The 16,738-nt window shown below is 41.6% G+C and overlaps 1 protein-coding gene across 6 annotated transcripts in view; it reads right to left on the bottom strand.

The window, feature by feature from the left end:
* The window catches only part of PRDM10 (PR/SET domain 10), a 96,447-nt gene that overhangs the window by 24,052 nt on the left and 55,657 nt on the right, over positions 1–16,738 (bottom strand). For all 6 annotated transcript variants that reach the window (XM_025464905.3, XM_049109753.1, XM_049109755.1 and 3 more), the window contains 4 exons: positions 11,650–11,722; positions 9,520–9,637; positions 5,956–6,085; positions 5,010–5,252 (listed from right to left, as the gene is read on the bottom strand). In XM_025464905.3, coding sequence (XP_025320690.1) covers positions 5,010–5,252; positions 5,956–6,085; positions 9,520–9,637; positions 11,650–11,722 — 564 coding nt within the window. The remainder of the gene's footprint in view (positions 1–5,009; positions 5,253–5,955; positions 6,086–9,519; positions 9,638–11,649; positions 11,723–16,738) is intronic.

Below are 16,738 nucleotides of genomic sequence, written 5' to 3'. Positions count from 1 at the left end.
AATCCTATAGTTGAGTAGAACAATTGGAGATTTGGAAGAAGCGATGTGGGACAAGTCACACATGCATGAATGAGGATGGAGCAAGTCAGCCAAATGTCACTTGCTGAAGTTCTTGAGACAAAGAATTCAAAGCCTGATTAAAATGTTGAGCAAAGAAAAGAAAAAGAAAAAGAAAAAGAAAAAGAATAAAAAAAACTGAAAAAAAAAAAAAACTGAAGGGTAGTACTTGCTGGGGAAGGAGACAATGGATACAAGGTTTCTTTGAGGATGATGAAAATGTTCTGGAATTATAGTGGCGATGGTTGCACAACTTTGGGAATATTCTAAACATCACTGCAAAAGGGTGAATTATATCTCAATTTAAGAAAAGGAACTTGAAAAAGAAATGAAGGATACAGATTTATATGAACATGTTTGTTCACGAGATAAGATATATGAGCACACATCATAAATGGAATATGCGTATTTGACCACTTCCTACTTAGAAAATGCAGAAGTCAAGTTCCAGTGTAGCTAGTTAGTGCCACTGATTTAAAGGCCATGCTAACAAAGTTATGCTTATCGCTTTGTTCCCTGTCTAGACTAGTCAATTTTCCTTTTTTTTTTTCAGTCACAGATTGCACTGCTAATGCTGATTAGGCATCTTGTAAATTCATGCAATTGTTATAGGGACTCCAAGTGAGAGAATATGGATATTCAGTGTAAATTCATCACTACTGCTGGAAAATACAGCTTATGCTCTACTAAGAGCAGATCAACAGAATCATCTTTCACACAGGGAATGCAGAATCGGTATTTTAGTTATGCTATAATAAAAGCTCATTCATAAGTTCCTCAAAATACCAGAGGGAAAGCTCTAGAGAGCTAGGAGAAGGGGAAAAAATCCCTCAAAAAATATATCTCTGAATGCTTATGCAACAATAAGGGAAAAGTAATTGAAGGATTAATGGAAACCTTAATGCATTATCTGTGCAATGAAAAAGGCACAATGAACCATGCCTAACCTCTTACTTTCAAATTACTTACAAGAAGCAAGTTCTAAACTAAATTTAATGTGAAATAATCATTTAGAAAAAGGCAAAATAATTATGTTTTCTTTAGTGAAAATTCTGAACACAGTTACTATAAGACAGAAAGCTTCCTCCTCAGCGTTCTCTCTCAGGGCCGAGAAAGATGCCCAAAAAATTAATTAATTATTTTTTTTAAAAAAAAGATACTTTGCCTACTCATGTATCTTGAGGAGCTTTTTAGAAGTCGTGTTGTCCTCCCCAGTTGACTGAGGCTGCTTCAGGACTGCATTATATTCTTTTATCTTTTGTATCTAGATTCCTGTAAATATAGCTTAGCTCATAGGAAGTGTTCAATTAAAAGCTCGAGAATTGGTGAAATGTATTTCATATGAAAAAAAAAAAACAAAAGAATTCTTTCAAGGTCTCTTCTATAGCATCTGCAGAGATCTTTAATCGCAGACCCCTCTCACGTCAGCCACAGAGCTTTCCTGCGCTTCACTAAACCATTCAGCAGTTACCCAGTCTTTTCGCTCTATCTCAACAAATCCTTATTTTCCAAAAAAGCTCTCAGTGTTCTGGCTACTTCTAAAACTTAATGGAAATATTGCAAATAAATGAATACTATCCTGAAGTTCAGACATTAAGGATTTACAGTGCTTTTGGTGTGTTAAGAATCACATCCTTTATCCAAACTCGAGAAGGTTTCCAGGGCGGACACAATGTATCCTTGATCTTGGTCCCACTGGGGATCCCACTGGCCACCTTTGTGGGTGCCAAATCTAGAATGTGGTTTTGTTTTGGATTATTATGCTAATAAGTCTCTGTCATTTCTGATTAGTATGAGTGTCCTCAGACACCTGATCCCTGACCAGCCACTGGGCTGGCTCCGCATTCTTAGTTCTGCCCACAGACCTTGTTCTCGTTGTCTTTCTAATTCCCATGGAGCCCTGAAGATCATATTTCTCTGATCTCATGATCCTCATGTAATCCGCACAGTACAGGGTAGTGAAAGTGCTGAACCCGTCCCCACCCCTTGACCCACTTGCAGGCCATTTCTACTCCACTTGATCTTAGCCAAAAGGCCGAGAAGCGATAGGCCATTTCTACTCTAAGGAATCCTCTGCAGTTCGGAGCGATGCTGGCACACATTTCTAGAAGAAGCCATGAAGAGTGGCAGAAGCAGAGCAGATGGATCCACTATGGATCTTCCGATCCTTGAGCTGCCGTCAGCCAGGCACGCCATACCACACGGTACGTGAGGTGCTCTGGGTGCCAAAATGCTCCAGCTGCTGAAATCTGTGGCAAGGGAAGCAACTCACACTGAAATAAATTGTGAGCCAACAGATTCTTTTGCAGACGAAGACCTGTACTCTTTCTAAAGTTTGATATTTGTGGCCAAAGGAAATTAATTCTTGATCACTTTTCATATTATTTTGATCTTGACACTAAAAGGTAATCAAATCCTGTTTGTTGGCTTTTTTTGTTTGTTTGTTTGTTTTGTTTTATTTTTTTTTTTACTTTCCTCTGCCTGTTTTTTATGTGGCTTTCAAAGCCTTTGGTGGGATAGCCCTACCAACCCATCTGATTCTCCACCGTCCTTCAGCTGACACCCCATGCTAGGGTCAAGCTGCTACATGCACTGTCCCAAAACCTTTGCAAGTATATGCCCATATGTTGGCCTTTGATCCTATGGCTGGCTGCCACCTGGAAATGGCCTACCTTCTTCCTGTCGCTTTCCAGGACCATTTAAGGCCTGCTTCACCCATCACCTATTCCCTGACGCCTTCTCATCTTTCTTCAGTCTTTCTCACTGCCCAGTGCCCACAGCAAGGACAGGCTACACTTTGACACTACGTTAGACTTAGCCCTCAACTATAAGCCCCCTTACTGGAGCACTGTCTCCCCGATTAGGCTGCAGGCTCCCAGAGGATGGGACTCATGTGAAAACTGCACTGTGTCCCTAGCCCGGGGCTGAGTGGATAGTCAGATCTCGCTGCCATCCTGTAAGTCACCCAAATCACTGTAGAGCTGGAAGGGACCCCGGAGGTCACTTAGTCCTACCCCCTCGTTTTGGGGGGGAGGAATCTGTCACCCACAATTTACTCATCAGTCTACCTGAAAATAAACGGTCATTTATTAACCAGTTTGCATTCACTGCAGCAACCAAATCGTAGTTTCCACCAGGATTTAGTAAGCAGAGGTTGCAAAGAACAGCAGGTCAGGTAAACACTTCAATAACGTTCTGTTACGTGAACACAGGAAACGAACCTACCTGCAGCTCCAACTGAGCAGGGCAGCATTAGAGGAGAGAAAAATAGTTACATTACCAATTGGATTGGAAGACTTCCCTTCAGTTGGTCATTACCAATCTGGATAGAAAAGATGAAAAAAATACATAGCCCTACTTTTTAGAATGTGCGAGTGGAAAAACAAAAAAACCCAAGAGCTCAACTAAGCCTGACCTCCAAAAGCCACATGTGACGTGGCTTTTGCTTTGTCACGAGGAACCTGGCACCCAAACCAGTCACCCAAAGCACTGAAGGATAAGAGCACAGTCCGAGCTACGCTATGCTTGTACCACCACAGCTTCGCTACGTGCGTGGGCTTTCAGTTGAGGTTGGCTTGGTTTTTTTTCTCTTTTCCTTTTTCCTTCCAAAAAACTGAATCTTGTAAGCATCTCTCTGGACTTGGTGAAAAATCATAATTAGAATGGCCAAAGCGGAAAAGACAGTCATGGAGCAAGGAAGTAAAATGCAGATTGGGAAATAACGTGGAATAACGGAAAATAATGTAGAAGGACAGATGGGGAGGTATTCATTCATAGCTTTTTGCCTTCCTGGTCTATATTTACGTATGTTTACATAGCCTTTTGAAAGGATATCCGTGGAGCCGAAAATATTACACATTTCCATCAAAGGATGCTTATCAAGGCTGCTTAGCCTCAGAGTCCTGACAACCTTTCAACATTTTTATATGGCTAGGAATGTTTAAATGTATTTTCACAGAAAGGCATGGACTAAACTATTTTTCAAGGTCCCTTCTAGCCTAGAGGCAAATAAGAAGACCAAAGGAAATACAGGCTACACGTACGCAAGTGAAAAGACCAAAAGAAACATAAGCTAAAACAATCCCCTCTCTAGAAACTGTAAAGCCTGGGAAGTCATACAAAAAAAAAAAAAATCTCTTTCATCAGTATAATAAAAGTATATACCCTGCTGTCACAGGCAGGAGTACAATTGTTTTCTGGATGTACACCAGTCAGCACATGCACTCATCCCACAAAACCCTAATGTTCTCCACATGCATCCCCTACAGGAACTAACTCAGACTCAGATGCTGTCTATGAAGTAAGAGTACCACACATCTGACCTGGAAGCCACGGAGGCCGTGTGGCCGCATGGTCTAGAGTCAAGACGCAGGCCCCAGGAGTGAAACACTGACCAACTCTCCAACCTGGTGCTGAGCTTCCAGCTGTCCCGAGTGTGTAAACTGTACCTGCCATATCAACTTGGACACGGGTCCTTTTGCGTTGATGAGTAATGACATTTGCCAGTCTCCCCTTGGAAACTGTAGACAACCAAATTCATTTACCCGAAATTAATCTGAGAGCTAGCATGAGGCACAGATTCGAGTGGCTTTGGTGTAAATCATGATTATGATGGAACATCCTTATTTCCCCATTTCCAATTGGTGAGTTTAGGGATCCAGGGAGCTATCCTACTTGAACTACACTAGTCCAGAAGCTGCCAAAAGCCAGGCTTCTGCATCATTACTAACTTGACGGAATCTAGGACCAGCCATTCCAGCCAGTCACGGGACACAAAGACACTGAGAAGTAGTTAGTACATTCTTCCTAGATGAGGGGACGGGGCGTGTGGTAGGCTAGATACAAGATTTCAGAGTGGATGGTGAGCAAGCTGGGAAACATGGCACCTAGAAAGCCAGCTGACTGGAGAAAGGGCAGCACCTCGTGAGGGAGGAGCTCTGCTTCCCACTTACTCGGATACGCTTGGCCCTGCGCATGTCATCGGCCGTCAGAGCGCTCTGCGGGGGCAGCACGCTCTCCTCGTGCTGGGGCTGCAGGTGTAGGCTATGAGTTTCCGGCTCATGCTCCAGGGAAGGCTGGGTGTCCTGTGGCAGCGCAGGGATGGGGAGAGTGGTCTGTTCTGGTTGATCCAGCCCATTCAGAGTAGCTGGCTCAGCCTCATCGAACTGTTCCTTGGCGGAAAAATGTAGCAGGTCCTGAAATTGCAACAACCAGGAATTATTTCCACAGCTAGAGAGAGACTTGTGCTAGAGAGAATGTCAGCTAAGATTTAGAACTGCTGCGAGTTTATAAATGACTAGAGTTGTAATGCTCAGGAAAAAAAATTCTCCTTCTGGGAAAACTATCCCAGGTTAGGTAACTATCCACAGGATGTAAAATCTAGGAGACGTTCCAGATGGCTTCATGAGGAAAAGACTCTGACTGGAAGAAAGATCATTTTAACTGTTTAAACTGATTAAACAGCACCCCCCAATAATATCTCTGGACAATTTCAAATCCTTTTGTGAGGAGCAGGCAGGGGGGCGTTGCAGAGGGAGAAAGAATCTTAAGCAGGCTCCACGCCCAGTGCAGAGCCTGACCCGGGGCTCGATCTCACAACCCTGAGATCATGACCTGAACAGAAATCGAGAGTCGGACGCTTAACTGACTGAGCCACCCAGGGGCCCCCAATTTCAAATCTTGAGGGCATCGAAGTTGGGTTTTTGTTGTAACACTCAAGAATACGTTTTTGTTTTTGTTTTTGAGAATGCATTCTTCCTGCCTTTCCCATCACCCTTTGGCTAACACGCAGCCTAGCACCGCCGTGGCAGGACCATCAGCCTGCCTCTGGGAGGTATCTGTAATCGCCCTAAGTGCCCAGAGCAGGCGACGAACAAGGAGTTCCTCCTCCCCCAGTACCTGTGTCCCGTCGTCACACTTGTCCCCATTTTCGCTGGTTATCTCCAAGCGGATAAATTTTGGAGGGCGTCCTGGCCGTCGACCAGGGCCAAATCGCCTCTTGCCTCGTCCCCTTCCTCTACCTCTTGTTCTGGGGACAAAAGGTTGAGTTATAAATAGTCACAGCTACACAGCACTCCCTAACAATTTCCCTCAGTGGTGCTGATGAGCCCCAAATCTTGATTTCCTCTCATTTTATTACTTTTCCTGATTCTTTTTTCTAATGGGAACAACTATTTTGATGATACACAGTTTCTTTTTTTTATGTGGATTTTTTTTTGTTTTTTTTTTTTTTTAAGATTTTATTTATTTATTCATGAGAGACCCAGAGAGAGAGGCAGAGACACAGGCAAAGGGAGAAGCAGTCTCCCTGCAGGGACCCTGATGCGGGACTGTATCCGGAAACTCCAGGATCATGCCCTCGGCCAAAGGCAGACGCTCAACCACTGAGCCACCCAGGCATCCCATTTTTTATGTGTTTTTTAAGATTATTTACTTATTTATTTATTTTTAAGATTTTATCTATTTATTTGAGTGAGAGAGAGAGCATGAGAGAGAGAGAGAGCATGAGCCATGGGGGAGGGGCAGAGGGAGAGAAAGAAGCAGACTCTCTCCTGAGCAGGAAGCCCAACACAGGGCTCAATCCCAGGACTCCAGGGTCATGACCTGAGCCAAAGGCAGATGCCCAACCAACTGAACCACCCAAGAATCCCTAACTTTTTTTTTTTTTTTTTGAGAGAGAGAGAGAGAGAGACAGAGCACTCATACAATGGATTGGGAGAGGGGGAGGAAGAGGCTCAAACAGACACCAGGCTCTAAGCACAGATTCCAAAGTGGAGCTCAATCCCACCACTCGAGATCGTGACCTGAGCCAAAACCAAGAGTAGGCTGCTTGACTGACTGAGCTACCCAGGCACCTTGTACTTATATACTTTACTTATACACTAAGTATCTCATCTTTGCCATCAATAGAGCCTAGAGATCTCTTAAATTATTCAGGAAAAAAAAGGGGGTTTAAAAACTCAAAGCACTGACACCATTTTGTTACTGAAACTTCTGAAAGCACAAACATATCTCCAAAATGATGTGAGAAATGCATACAGAACTGAACATGTTAAGCCTTACAGCACGTCCCCAGAGACGAGATTCCATTCTCTCCCTCTTTTCCCCTCCCTGCTTCACTTCCTGCTCCTTCCAAGAAATGTGGCTAGATTCAAAAAAACTTTCTTATTTTGCTATAAGTTTCTGGAAAGTCAAAACACACTTCTAATTCAACTGTTCCATAACATGCCTAGTAAGCACCAAATAAACTTCATCTCCTTGAACAGATTTCAGGCATACGAAAATTCCTTAATAAAGGAATTCAGTCGGTGTATCATTAGAATCTCTTTTCAAGGATGAACATGTGAGAGGATTAAGAGTACACTTACTTGATGAGCACTGAGTAATATATGGAAGTGCCGAATCCCTATATTGGACACCTGAAACTAATATAACACCATGTGTTAACTCTACTGGAATCAAAAAAAAGAAAAGGAAAGATGTGCGTGTGTGTGATATGTATAAAACTGATGAGATCATGTTTTATTTCTCCACTCATCTATTTAACAATTTAACAAGAATTATATGCTGTTCCAGAACTTTTAAAAGACTCTTTGGTATAGAAAATTCTGAACCTACGTAAATGTAGAGAATACCATAAAGAACCCAATGTACCCATTACCTAATTCCAATACTTAGCTATTCATGGCTAATCTTTATTTCTCATATCTCCAGTATTTCCCACACCGACACATACCCATTAGATTATTTTGAGGTAAGTCCCAGACATCATTTCATCATCAAATATTTCCACAAGTATGTCTCTACAATATAAGGACTCTTTTATGTGTATAATGATACACCATATAGATATATATATATATATATATATATATACACACACACACACATATATATCATAATATCATTACCATATCTTAAAAAAATATTATAGCTGCTCAGTGTTATTAAATCTATTCAAAAAGTTCAAATTTTCCTAATTGTCTCAAATTTCTTTTTAACACCCAGCCAATAAATCTTTCTATATGCCACATCACGCCCTAGGCTAGGCAATAAAGACAAGCTCTATGTGACAATTTTTATCCTCAGAAGTCTAGTAGAGGGCAGCAGAGCAGCAAAACCAAAAAAATCACAATACAATTTAAAAGTGCTATAATAGAGCCATGAACGGAGTTCCACTGACATCTGCCAGGGAGTGATTTAATGCCCACTGTGTCCTCTGCCCACCTCAGACATTTACTCCCATGGTCATATCCTAGACCTTGTCATCCTCGATAAGTGCAGAGCCTCCCTTACCCCACTTCCATGCACTGTCCACTCCAATGCTATCTCTAGCTTCCTAGCTCACGCCCTCAAGTGCCTGGACTCAACAATCCTTCCATCTCATTACCACCTCCAATCTAGTCCTTCGGTCGCCTATTTGCAGTCCTACATCCCGTTGCTCTTTTCTCTCCCTTCTTCCACACATAAACTCCAAAGTCATTCGCTGTAACCACTCCCTTGTGTATACGCTCCTGATCGCCACCCCTACTGCTGTTCCATCACTCTTGCTGTGTTGGAGAAACCACCACACTGCACAGTCCCCTTCCCTGGCCACTCTGCACTGGCATTATTACAGCAAATGAAGCTGGACGGTGACAGATGGCCATGCCAGTGGTCTCACTTTAACAACAGGACCATGAACCTCCAGTGCGCTCTTAACATCACAGGCAGTCACTGCACTTTCCTAGAACAGAGGCTTTCCCACTTTCCTAAATGCCACGTCACACTCTCTCCTCTCTTTCCAAATCCTGTAAAAGATGGCAACCCTACACCTGTCTCATTGGTACCGCCTATTCCAAAGCACTCTCATTCTTCACTTGTACTGTTCAAATAGCTTCCAACTGGTCCCCTGCCTTTCCTCTTGCTCCAATGAAAGTGAAAGTGACATTTTAATTTTCATCCAGCATGACATTTCAACATATACGTCCACAGAACCCTTTGAAGATTTCTTATCATGCTTAGAATAAAATCCAAATTTCTTACCATTACTCACAAGGCCTACCAGATCTGGCCCCTGCCTACTCCCAACCTATATGATTCTCTCTCATCTTTTTTTGTATGGTAGAATGAAACTTATGATTTAGTTTGATGAAGGAATTCTACTTCTGAAAAAAGCTTGCAAATCAGAGATGCAGAATGTGTGCTATCTCAAGAATTCCTACCCTAGAAGGAATTTAAGGGGATAGGTTTAGCTAAGGGGGAAGGATTTCCTATTGCTGTGCACTCTGGTTGTGCTGGAAAAGAACTCAGCAGTAGATGAGGATGGGGGCAGGGAAAGAGAAATGACAGATAAGAAATTTCCCTCTGCAGCCCACCTGATAACCTGTCTACACACAGAAACATCCGTTAGTTTACTGACAATATGGAAATGAATATGGACCTTTAACAACTAAGTTTGTAAAACCTTCTCCCTTGTGATACCTGCTAAACACATCCAGTTTTTCATCATGGGAATTGAGATGCTGTTGCAACTGCTCCGAGCTTATAAATCGGCGGTTACATTCATAGCAGGGCCAATTCTTCTCTTGCTCACGAAGAACTACAGTCACAGGAGAGAAATCATAATGGCGATGATCAATAGACAGCAATAAAACTCAAATGCCCAGTAACCCCACCATTCTCATCTCATGCAGCCCGGGGCTCATAAACATAGCGTCTGCTATTTGTCTTACCACTTTGCTATAAAATCAAAGGCTACAGGTGGACAAAGAGCATTTTTTAGGATCTTATTTTCGGCTGTATTCATGTAAGACACCCAAGGAACAAACTCAGTCATGCTACCCTTTCCCATCTCCCCGACAGACACTCACACAGAACCTCACCACACTGGAAAGACGGAAAGTGCTACAATGGAAATCTGTATTCAGAGAACTTAGTGATCCAGATCCAGGGTTTGTAAGCCGAGGACCCACTGTATCACAAAAAAACCTTAAAAGTCAATGCCCAGTATAATTACTTTAACAAAATGTTAAAGTATCTACTAATGTTGATGATTGGCACGCCCAATCCCAACATTTCCACTCCTGAATGCGCACCAACAAAAATAGGCACACATGTTCACTAAAAGACATGTGTAAGAATGTTCACAGTAGCATTCTTCAAAATAGCCAGCAACTGGAAACAACCCTGTTTGTATAATAAAGAATTAGGCTGGTTTTTGCCCCTGGTTCCTGGCAAACAACCTCTAAGTCTTTGGAACATCCCACATAAGAGGAGTGTCATCGTGGTAGTCTTTGACCCCACCTGAGTGTCTGCTAATACAACCCAGGACAGGGGTCCCTGTGTCTGTAACCATCTGATTGCAGGGCTGGAGCTCTGAGCTGGGTGATATTGGCCAGGGAGCAAGAGCTGGAGAGTGAATCCGATCATGCAGCCAATGATTCTATCAACCATGCCTATGTCTTGATGCCTCGATAAAAGCTCTGGACACCGAAGCTCAGGTGAGCTTCCCAGGTTGGTAATCATACATCAACGTGCCATAGAGGTGACATGGCCTAGGGACATGGAAGCTTCATATTTGGAACCCACACAAACCTTGCCCTGAGTACCTCTTCATGGGGATGGTCCTGAGGTGTATCCTTCATAGTAAAACTGTAATCTTAGGTAGAGCACTTTTCTGAGTTCTGTGAGTCATTCTAGTAAATGATCACACCTAGAGAGGCTCTAGCTCCCTAAACTGTAGTTAGTCGGTCAGCAGTGCAGATGGCATGAGGACCCCAGAGCTTGCAGCTGGTAGCTGAAGTAAAGAGAGTCTTGTGAAAGACTTAAGACTTGTGCTTAACCTGCAAAATGTGACCTAACCCAGGTAAGTGTCAGAACTGCCCTGCACAACCCAGATTTTCAACTACAGTGAAATATATGGATGAATTATAGCATATTCACACACTAGACTACCAAATAGCAATGCGGATGAACACATTACAAAAATATGCAATAATATGGATAAATCTCAAAACATGTCGGGCAAAAGATCCTCAGAACATATATAATTCTAGTTATATGAAGTTTGGTAATGAGCATCCATGGTATTAGAAGTCAGGATATTAGTTATACTTGAGAGTGAAAAAGGCACAAGGGACCCCCAAGTACTGGGCACGTTCGGTTTCTTGATCTGGGTGCAGGTTACACAGGTATGTTCACTTTGTGAAAATCTTTGGGCTGTATCCTTACAATTTGTGCACTTTTCTGTATGTAAATTATGCTTCAGTAACATTCACATTAAAAACAAAGTCAATGCTTGCCTTGCTAATGTTCTCAGGGATGATTAAATCTAGATAGAGATTGTCCTCAGGTCTAGGTTCTAATTGAGTATCTGGAAGTTTTCATTATATTAAATGCTATTTTCCAGCCACTCATGAAAGAAATGTAAATATGTCACTGTCGATTTGATCCTAGAATAAGACAAGGATGTGTAGCTGAAAAAAAAAAAAAAAACCTATTGCAATACCTTCTTAATATATTGAGATTGGAAAATTGGATGTTGCATAATGATGTAATATATACAATTTAGAATTCATATAGAAAAGAGAAAAGACAAAAAAGTCCAACCACCTTTCCTTTCTTCCTCAGAAATGTCATGAATTTTCTGGTTCACAAACTCAGCATAGGATGCAGCATACCACACCTGCAAGAACCAAGCACATCATCAAGAACTAAAGGACATCACCAGATGTACTTTGCATGCTTAAATTCTTTCTGCTGCTTACACCAAACAAGTCTGGCTTTCCCACAACCCACGAAAAACAAACAACAACAACAACAAAAATCCACACTGTGAGCTGATCTCTTTAACACCAGATGGTCAGTCAGGAAGTCCATTTGCCAAGACACACTCACTGTGTGTTTTCTTTTTCCTTTTTAAAAAAAATTGTTTTTGTTATTAGAACAACTTCACAAGACATAATAGTAATAGTCTCTTCATCAAAATAAAACACAGCCTCTTCTGGTTGTTTTATCTGCATGTAAACATGGGTTTTTACACAGCTGGAGTCAGAGTGACATCCACCACAACATGTCACCAAACAGCTCTTGCTGGGATCACAGATGATGATTCCCAACGCTACCACATCCTCCTGAGTCTCTTCTTCCCTCCCTCCCCCATTGGCTGCCTCTGCTCAGTCTCCTTGTCTGGCTCTTCTTCCTCTCCTTCCTCTCTACGCAGCCTCAGAGCTTCATCAAATCCAGAGCCTTCTTATTTTTCCCTAAAATGGTCACATCCATTTCCAACCAACTCTAAATTAGTATCTCCACCCAGATTCTCCCTCTCTGTTCCCTCTGTGTATATCCTACTCCCTGCCTAGTATTTTGCACTGAACTGCTTCACAGACGGTTCAAACTTGATATATCTAGAATTGAATTCTAGATGCTTCCCTATCGCACCCCCCACCCCTACCCATCTTCTCCATCTCAATAAACACCCTGCCTTTCACGCAGCAGTTCAGACTGGAAACCTAAAAGGTATCTTGGATTTCTCTGTGTTCTTCTGTCATTCTTTTGGGAAGAAAGGTGTGAACTCCTCAGATGCTCTCCATTCAGTCTTCTCCCACCATGATCCATGCCAAGATGAGCTAGCTCTTGCCTGGTCTTCTAACGGGTGTCTCCTTTTCCACTTCTGCTCCTTCCGATCCACTCTTCCCACAAGAGCAGAGAAGGCTTCTTAAAACACAATCGGATTTCATCTCTCGCATGCCTAAGCAGCTTCTTGCTCATAAAAAACCTGCAACGCTCAATGAAGGGCTCGAAAGGGCTCCATGACCTATTCCAGCTCCTATCCCTCTCGCTGTCTCCCTGCTTGTAGTTCCTCACACAGGCCAAGGTCTGTCCCACCCCAACCTTCATCCCTGCTCTTCCACCATCAGGAGTGTTGGGTTCTTCCCCTTGGCCTCCCCTGCCCCTTCTATACCACTGGCCCCTCCCTTCCCGATCCTCAGCCCTCAGCCTAATTATCCTCTCCTCAGCAAGGCCTTCCCTCTCCAGCATTTATAAATTGGTCCCTTTCCTGATACCTGCTCTTTTTGGACCATTTGTTTCCTTCATAGCACTTAACCACTCTGTGTTATTACAGCTGACCCTCAAATAACAGGGGTAGAACTCCCTGGGTCCACTTACACACAGATTTTTTATAGTACAGTACCATAAATGCACATCCTCTTCCTTATGATTGTCTTAATAACATTTCTTTACTCTGGTTTACTTTACCGTAAGATAATACATACCACATATGACGTATGTGTTAGTCAACTGTTTATGTTATTGGTAAGGCTTCTAATTAACGGTAGGCTATTAACAGTTAAGTTTTTGAAGAGTCAAAAGTTACATGTAGATTGATTTTTCAACTGCTTGAGGGGGCAGTGCCCCTAATCCCATTTTGTTCAAGGGTCAACTGTATTTTTTTTAAAGATTTTACATATTTATTCATGAGAGACACACAGAAAGAGGCAGAGACAAAGGCAGAGGGAGAAGCAGGTTCCCCATGGGGAGCCCGATGTGGGACTCAATCCCAGGACCCTGGGGTCACAGCCTGAGCTGAAGGCAGACACTCAACCACTGAGCCACCCAGACATGCCTGGGTCAACTGTATTTGCTTACTTACATCCTTCTGCCCACTTTCCCTCTAGAATACAAGCTCTCTGAACACAGGCACCAGTCTCTTTTCCTAGTGTCTAAAACACAATAGGAGTTCAATATATTAATTACTAAATGAATTAACATGTATAATTATTATGGAATACTATTTTAACTATATGGAAACATTTATATCAAGACTCCATTTTTAAATACGGAGTAATATTCTACAGAGTCTGTGTTCTATAATTTACTTGACCATGACGTGTAGTTGGATTTTGAGATAATTTATCATTTTGCTGGTATAAATTCTACCCTAGTCCAGCAATTCCAAGATGTATATTTTTCATATTTTAACATCTCAAAAACCATCTCATGGTCCATGGCATTTTGCAATCACTGCGGGGATGTAGTTTCTTTTACTAACTGCTCATTGCTCCTGCACAAACCTAGCCAAGCTCTTTACGTTGTTCTCACCTCATTCAGTTATGTGCCCCTCTGGCACACCATGACTTAACACTTGACCAGCAATGCGAAAGAAGGCAAAAAAATAAAAAATAAAAAAATACATATATATATTTGCCATCTGCCTGAGGATGAATAAAAGAAATGTCAAAGCAATGCAAGGCTGGTGTGATCACCTTGCAGGACCCCTGTTAATACATCAAACATCAAATTGTCTGAAACTTCCCACTGACTTCATCAAAAGCCACTTAACTTCCAAAGGTAGGTATTTTAATTGAGGAAAAGACATAAATGGGTCCAGTCAGTAGTGGGAAAGCACAGGGTTGAAACTTGTACAGAAATGCCATCAATCATTTGGGAAAATACCCCAGAGGTGATAGCAGATCACTTATTTTAAAAATAATACAGCATCATCAACAACTTGATGGCACAGAAGATGACAGATATACAAAACACAAACGTCCATGACAAAGTAAAATAGTGATTCAGTTTAAAAAAAAAAAGACTGAACACAGGCAGTTTATACAGTAACCAATTTATTTTGCTTATATGTGCCTTTTTAAGTATGCAGAAATATAACAGGATTTCAAAATTATCTCTAAATAAGTCTAATACAGCTCCTGCAGTAAGTAGAAAATTACTTTTTGGTGATAAAAATAAGCACTATAACCTAGCTTAGATAGCAGCATTTTTATTAATGGCGTATAAAATAATGGTTCATCTTAAAGTCATGGGTGTTTGAATCAGTGAAACACAGCATTATAAAATTAGAATGTATCTGGCTCTATCTTTGTTTATAATTATTTCCTCAGACTAATTTTCAAGGATTAGGTTTATTCAGCCAAGAACATTTTTACTATACACTGCCAGAAATATTTTATAAAATATTGCAATTCTGTGACAAATGTCCCTATTTTTTAAACCTTCACATTCCCTGTACTGTATCCATTTATTTTTGCTAATTTAACAAAAATAGTAACTCATAGTTGTTTTAAGGGTTTAAAATTATTAACATTGAAAAAAGTACTTAACATTTCTTTACTAAAAGTGTTTCTCTTCCAAATAAAGTCAATTCCCAGCATTCATGTGTCCATGTGGATACCAGAGAGGTTAGAGGTATTTTCACTTAGTTTTCATTTTCTTTTTGTAAGATTTATTTATTTATTGGGGGTGGGGGGAAATAAGGGCAGAGGGAGAGAGAGAGAATCTCCAGCAGACTCCCACAGAGCACAGAGCCAGACAGGAGGCTCAATCCCATGACCCAAGACCACGACATGAGCCAAAGTCAAACACCCAGCTCAACCATCTCAGTTTTTATCCTTTTTTTTAAGGTTTTATTTATTTATTTATCTGAGAAAGAGACAGAAAAAGAGAGCAAGCAAGGGGAACAGCAGAGAGAGAGAGAGATAAGCAGATTCCGCACTTAGTGCAGAGCCCGCACGGAGCCCGACCCAGGGCTCAATCTCAGGACTCCAATATCATGACCCCAGGGCAGCCCGGGTGGCTCAGCGGTTTGGCACCGCCTTCTGCCCGGGGCATAATCCTGGAGACCCGGGATCGAGTCCCACATCAGGCTCCCTGCATGGAGCCTGCTTCTCCCTCTGCCTGTGTCTCTGCATCTCTGTCTCTGTGTCTCTCATGAATAAATAAATAAAATCTTTAAAAAAAAAAAATCATGACCCCAGATGAAATCAAGAGTCTGATGCTCAACTAAATGAACCACTCAGGTGCCCTCAGTTTTTATTTTTAACCTTTTAACTTGTATTACAAATACTTCTCCCATTCTGTTGCTTCCTTTTCATTCTATTGTTTTGGTTGTTCATTATGCTGAACTATTATATTCTTATTTAATTGTTTCTGCCTGTCTTTACCTCTACAGTTCTATCTACTGCTTTGAGAGAGAGAATAATCTCCCCTCCACAGGCAAGAAGTATTCACTTCAGTATCAAGAATTTATTGGGGGGCGCCTGGGTGGCTCAGGGGTTGAGCGTCTGCCTTCGGCTCAGGTCGTAATCCCAGGGTCCTGAGATCGAGTCCCACATCGGGCTCCCTGCATGGAGCCTGCTTCTCCCTCTGCCTGTGTCTCTGCCGCTCTCTGTGTGTCTCTCATGAATAAATAAATAAAATCTTAAAAAAAAAAAAAGGGAATGTATTGGGATAGATGATGTGAGATATGAATCCCCTTTTACAAAGACACAGGTCTTATACAGCTTTTGAACAAAGTCTAGGTCTTTGTTCTCCCCCTAAAGACATACCTATTTCTCACTTTTACCACATCGAAGCCCTGTGTAATTCAATGTTCATTTACTGATAAAATCATTTCTCATCTCTTTTTCATCTATATCTGGAATGTTCCCTTAGAATCACAACAGAATTTTCATTATGTCATCAAAAGTTAATATTTAGACAAATTCCTACAGAGTTATCCCCCCAAAAAATATATTCCTGAAATCAGAAGTCAGTGCCTATTATTTGGGTAAAATGAAGTATTGAAGCAAAGAAATCTAGCCGGTACACCTAAATTCCATTTTTTTGAGATCCCCTGTTTCCAGCTAATTCTTCAGTGTGTAAATAATGTTAAGTGACCCCAACTTTAATCACTCCAAAAAAA

Source organism: Canis lupus, chromosome 5, assembly GCF_003254725.2.
Source record: "Canis lupus dingo isolate Sandy chromosome 5, ASM325472v2, whole genome shotgun sequence".
Classification (NCBI taxonomy): domain Eukaryota; kingdom Metazoa; phylum Chordata; class Mammalia; order Carnivora; family Canidae; genus Canis; species Canis lupus.
Note: the sequence above shows the minus strand (reverse complement) of the source record. Positions and strands in the feature narration are given on the sequence as shown.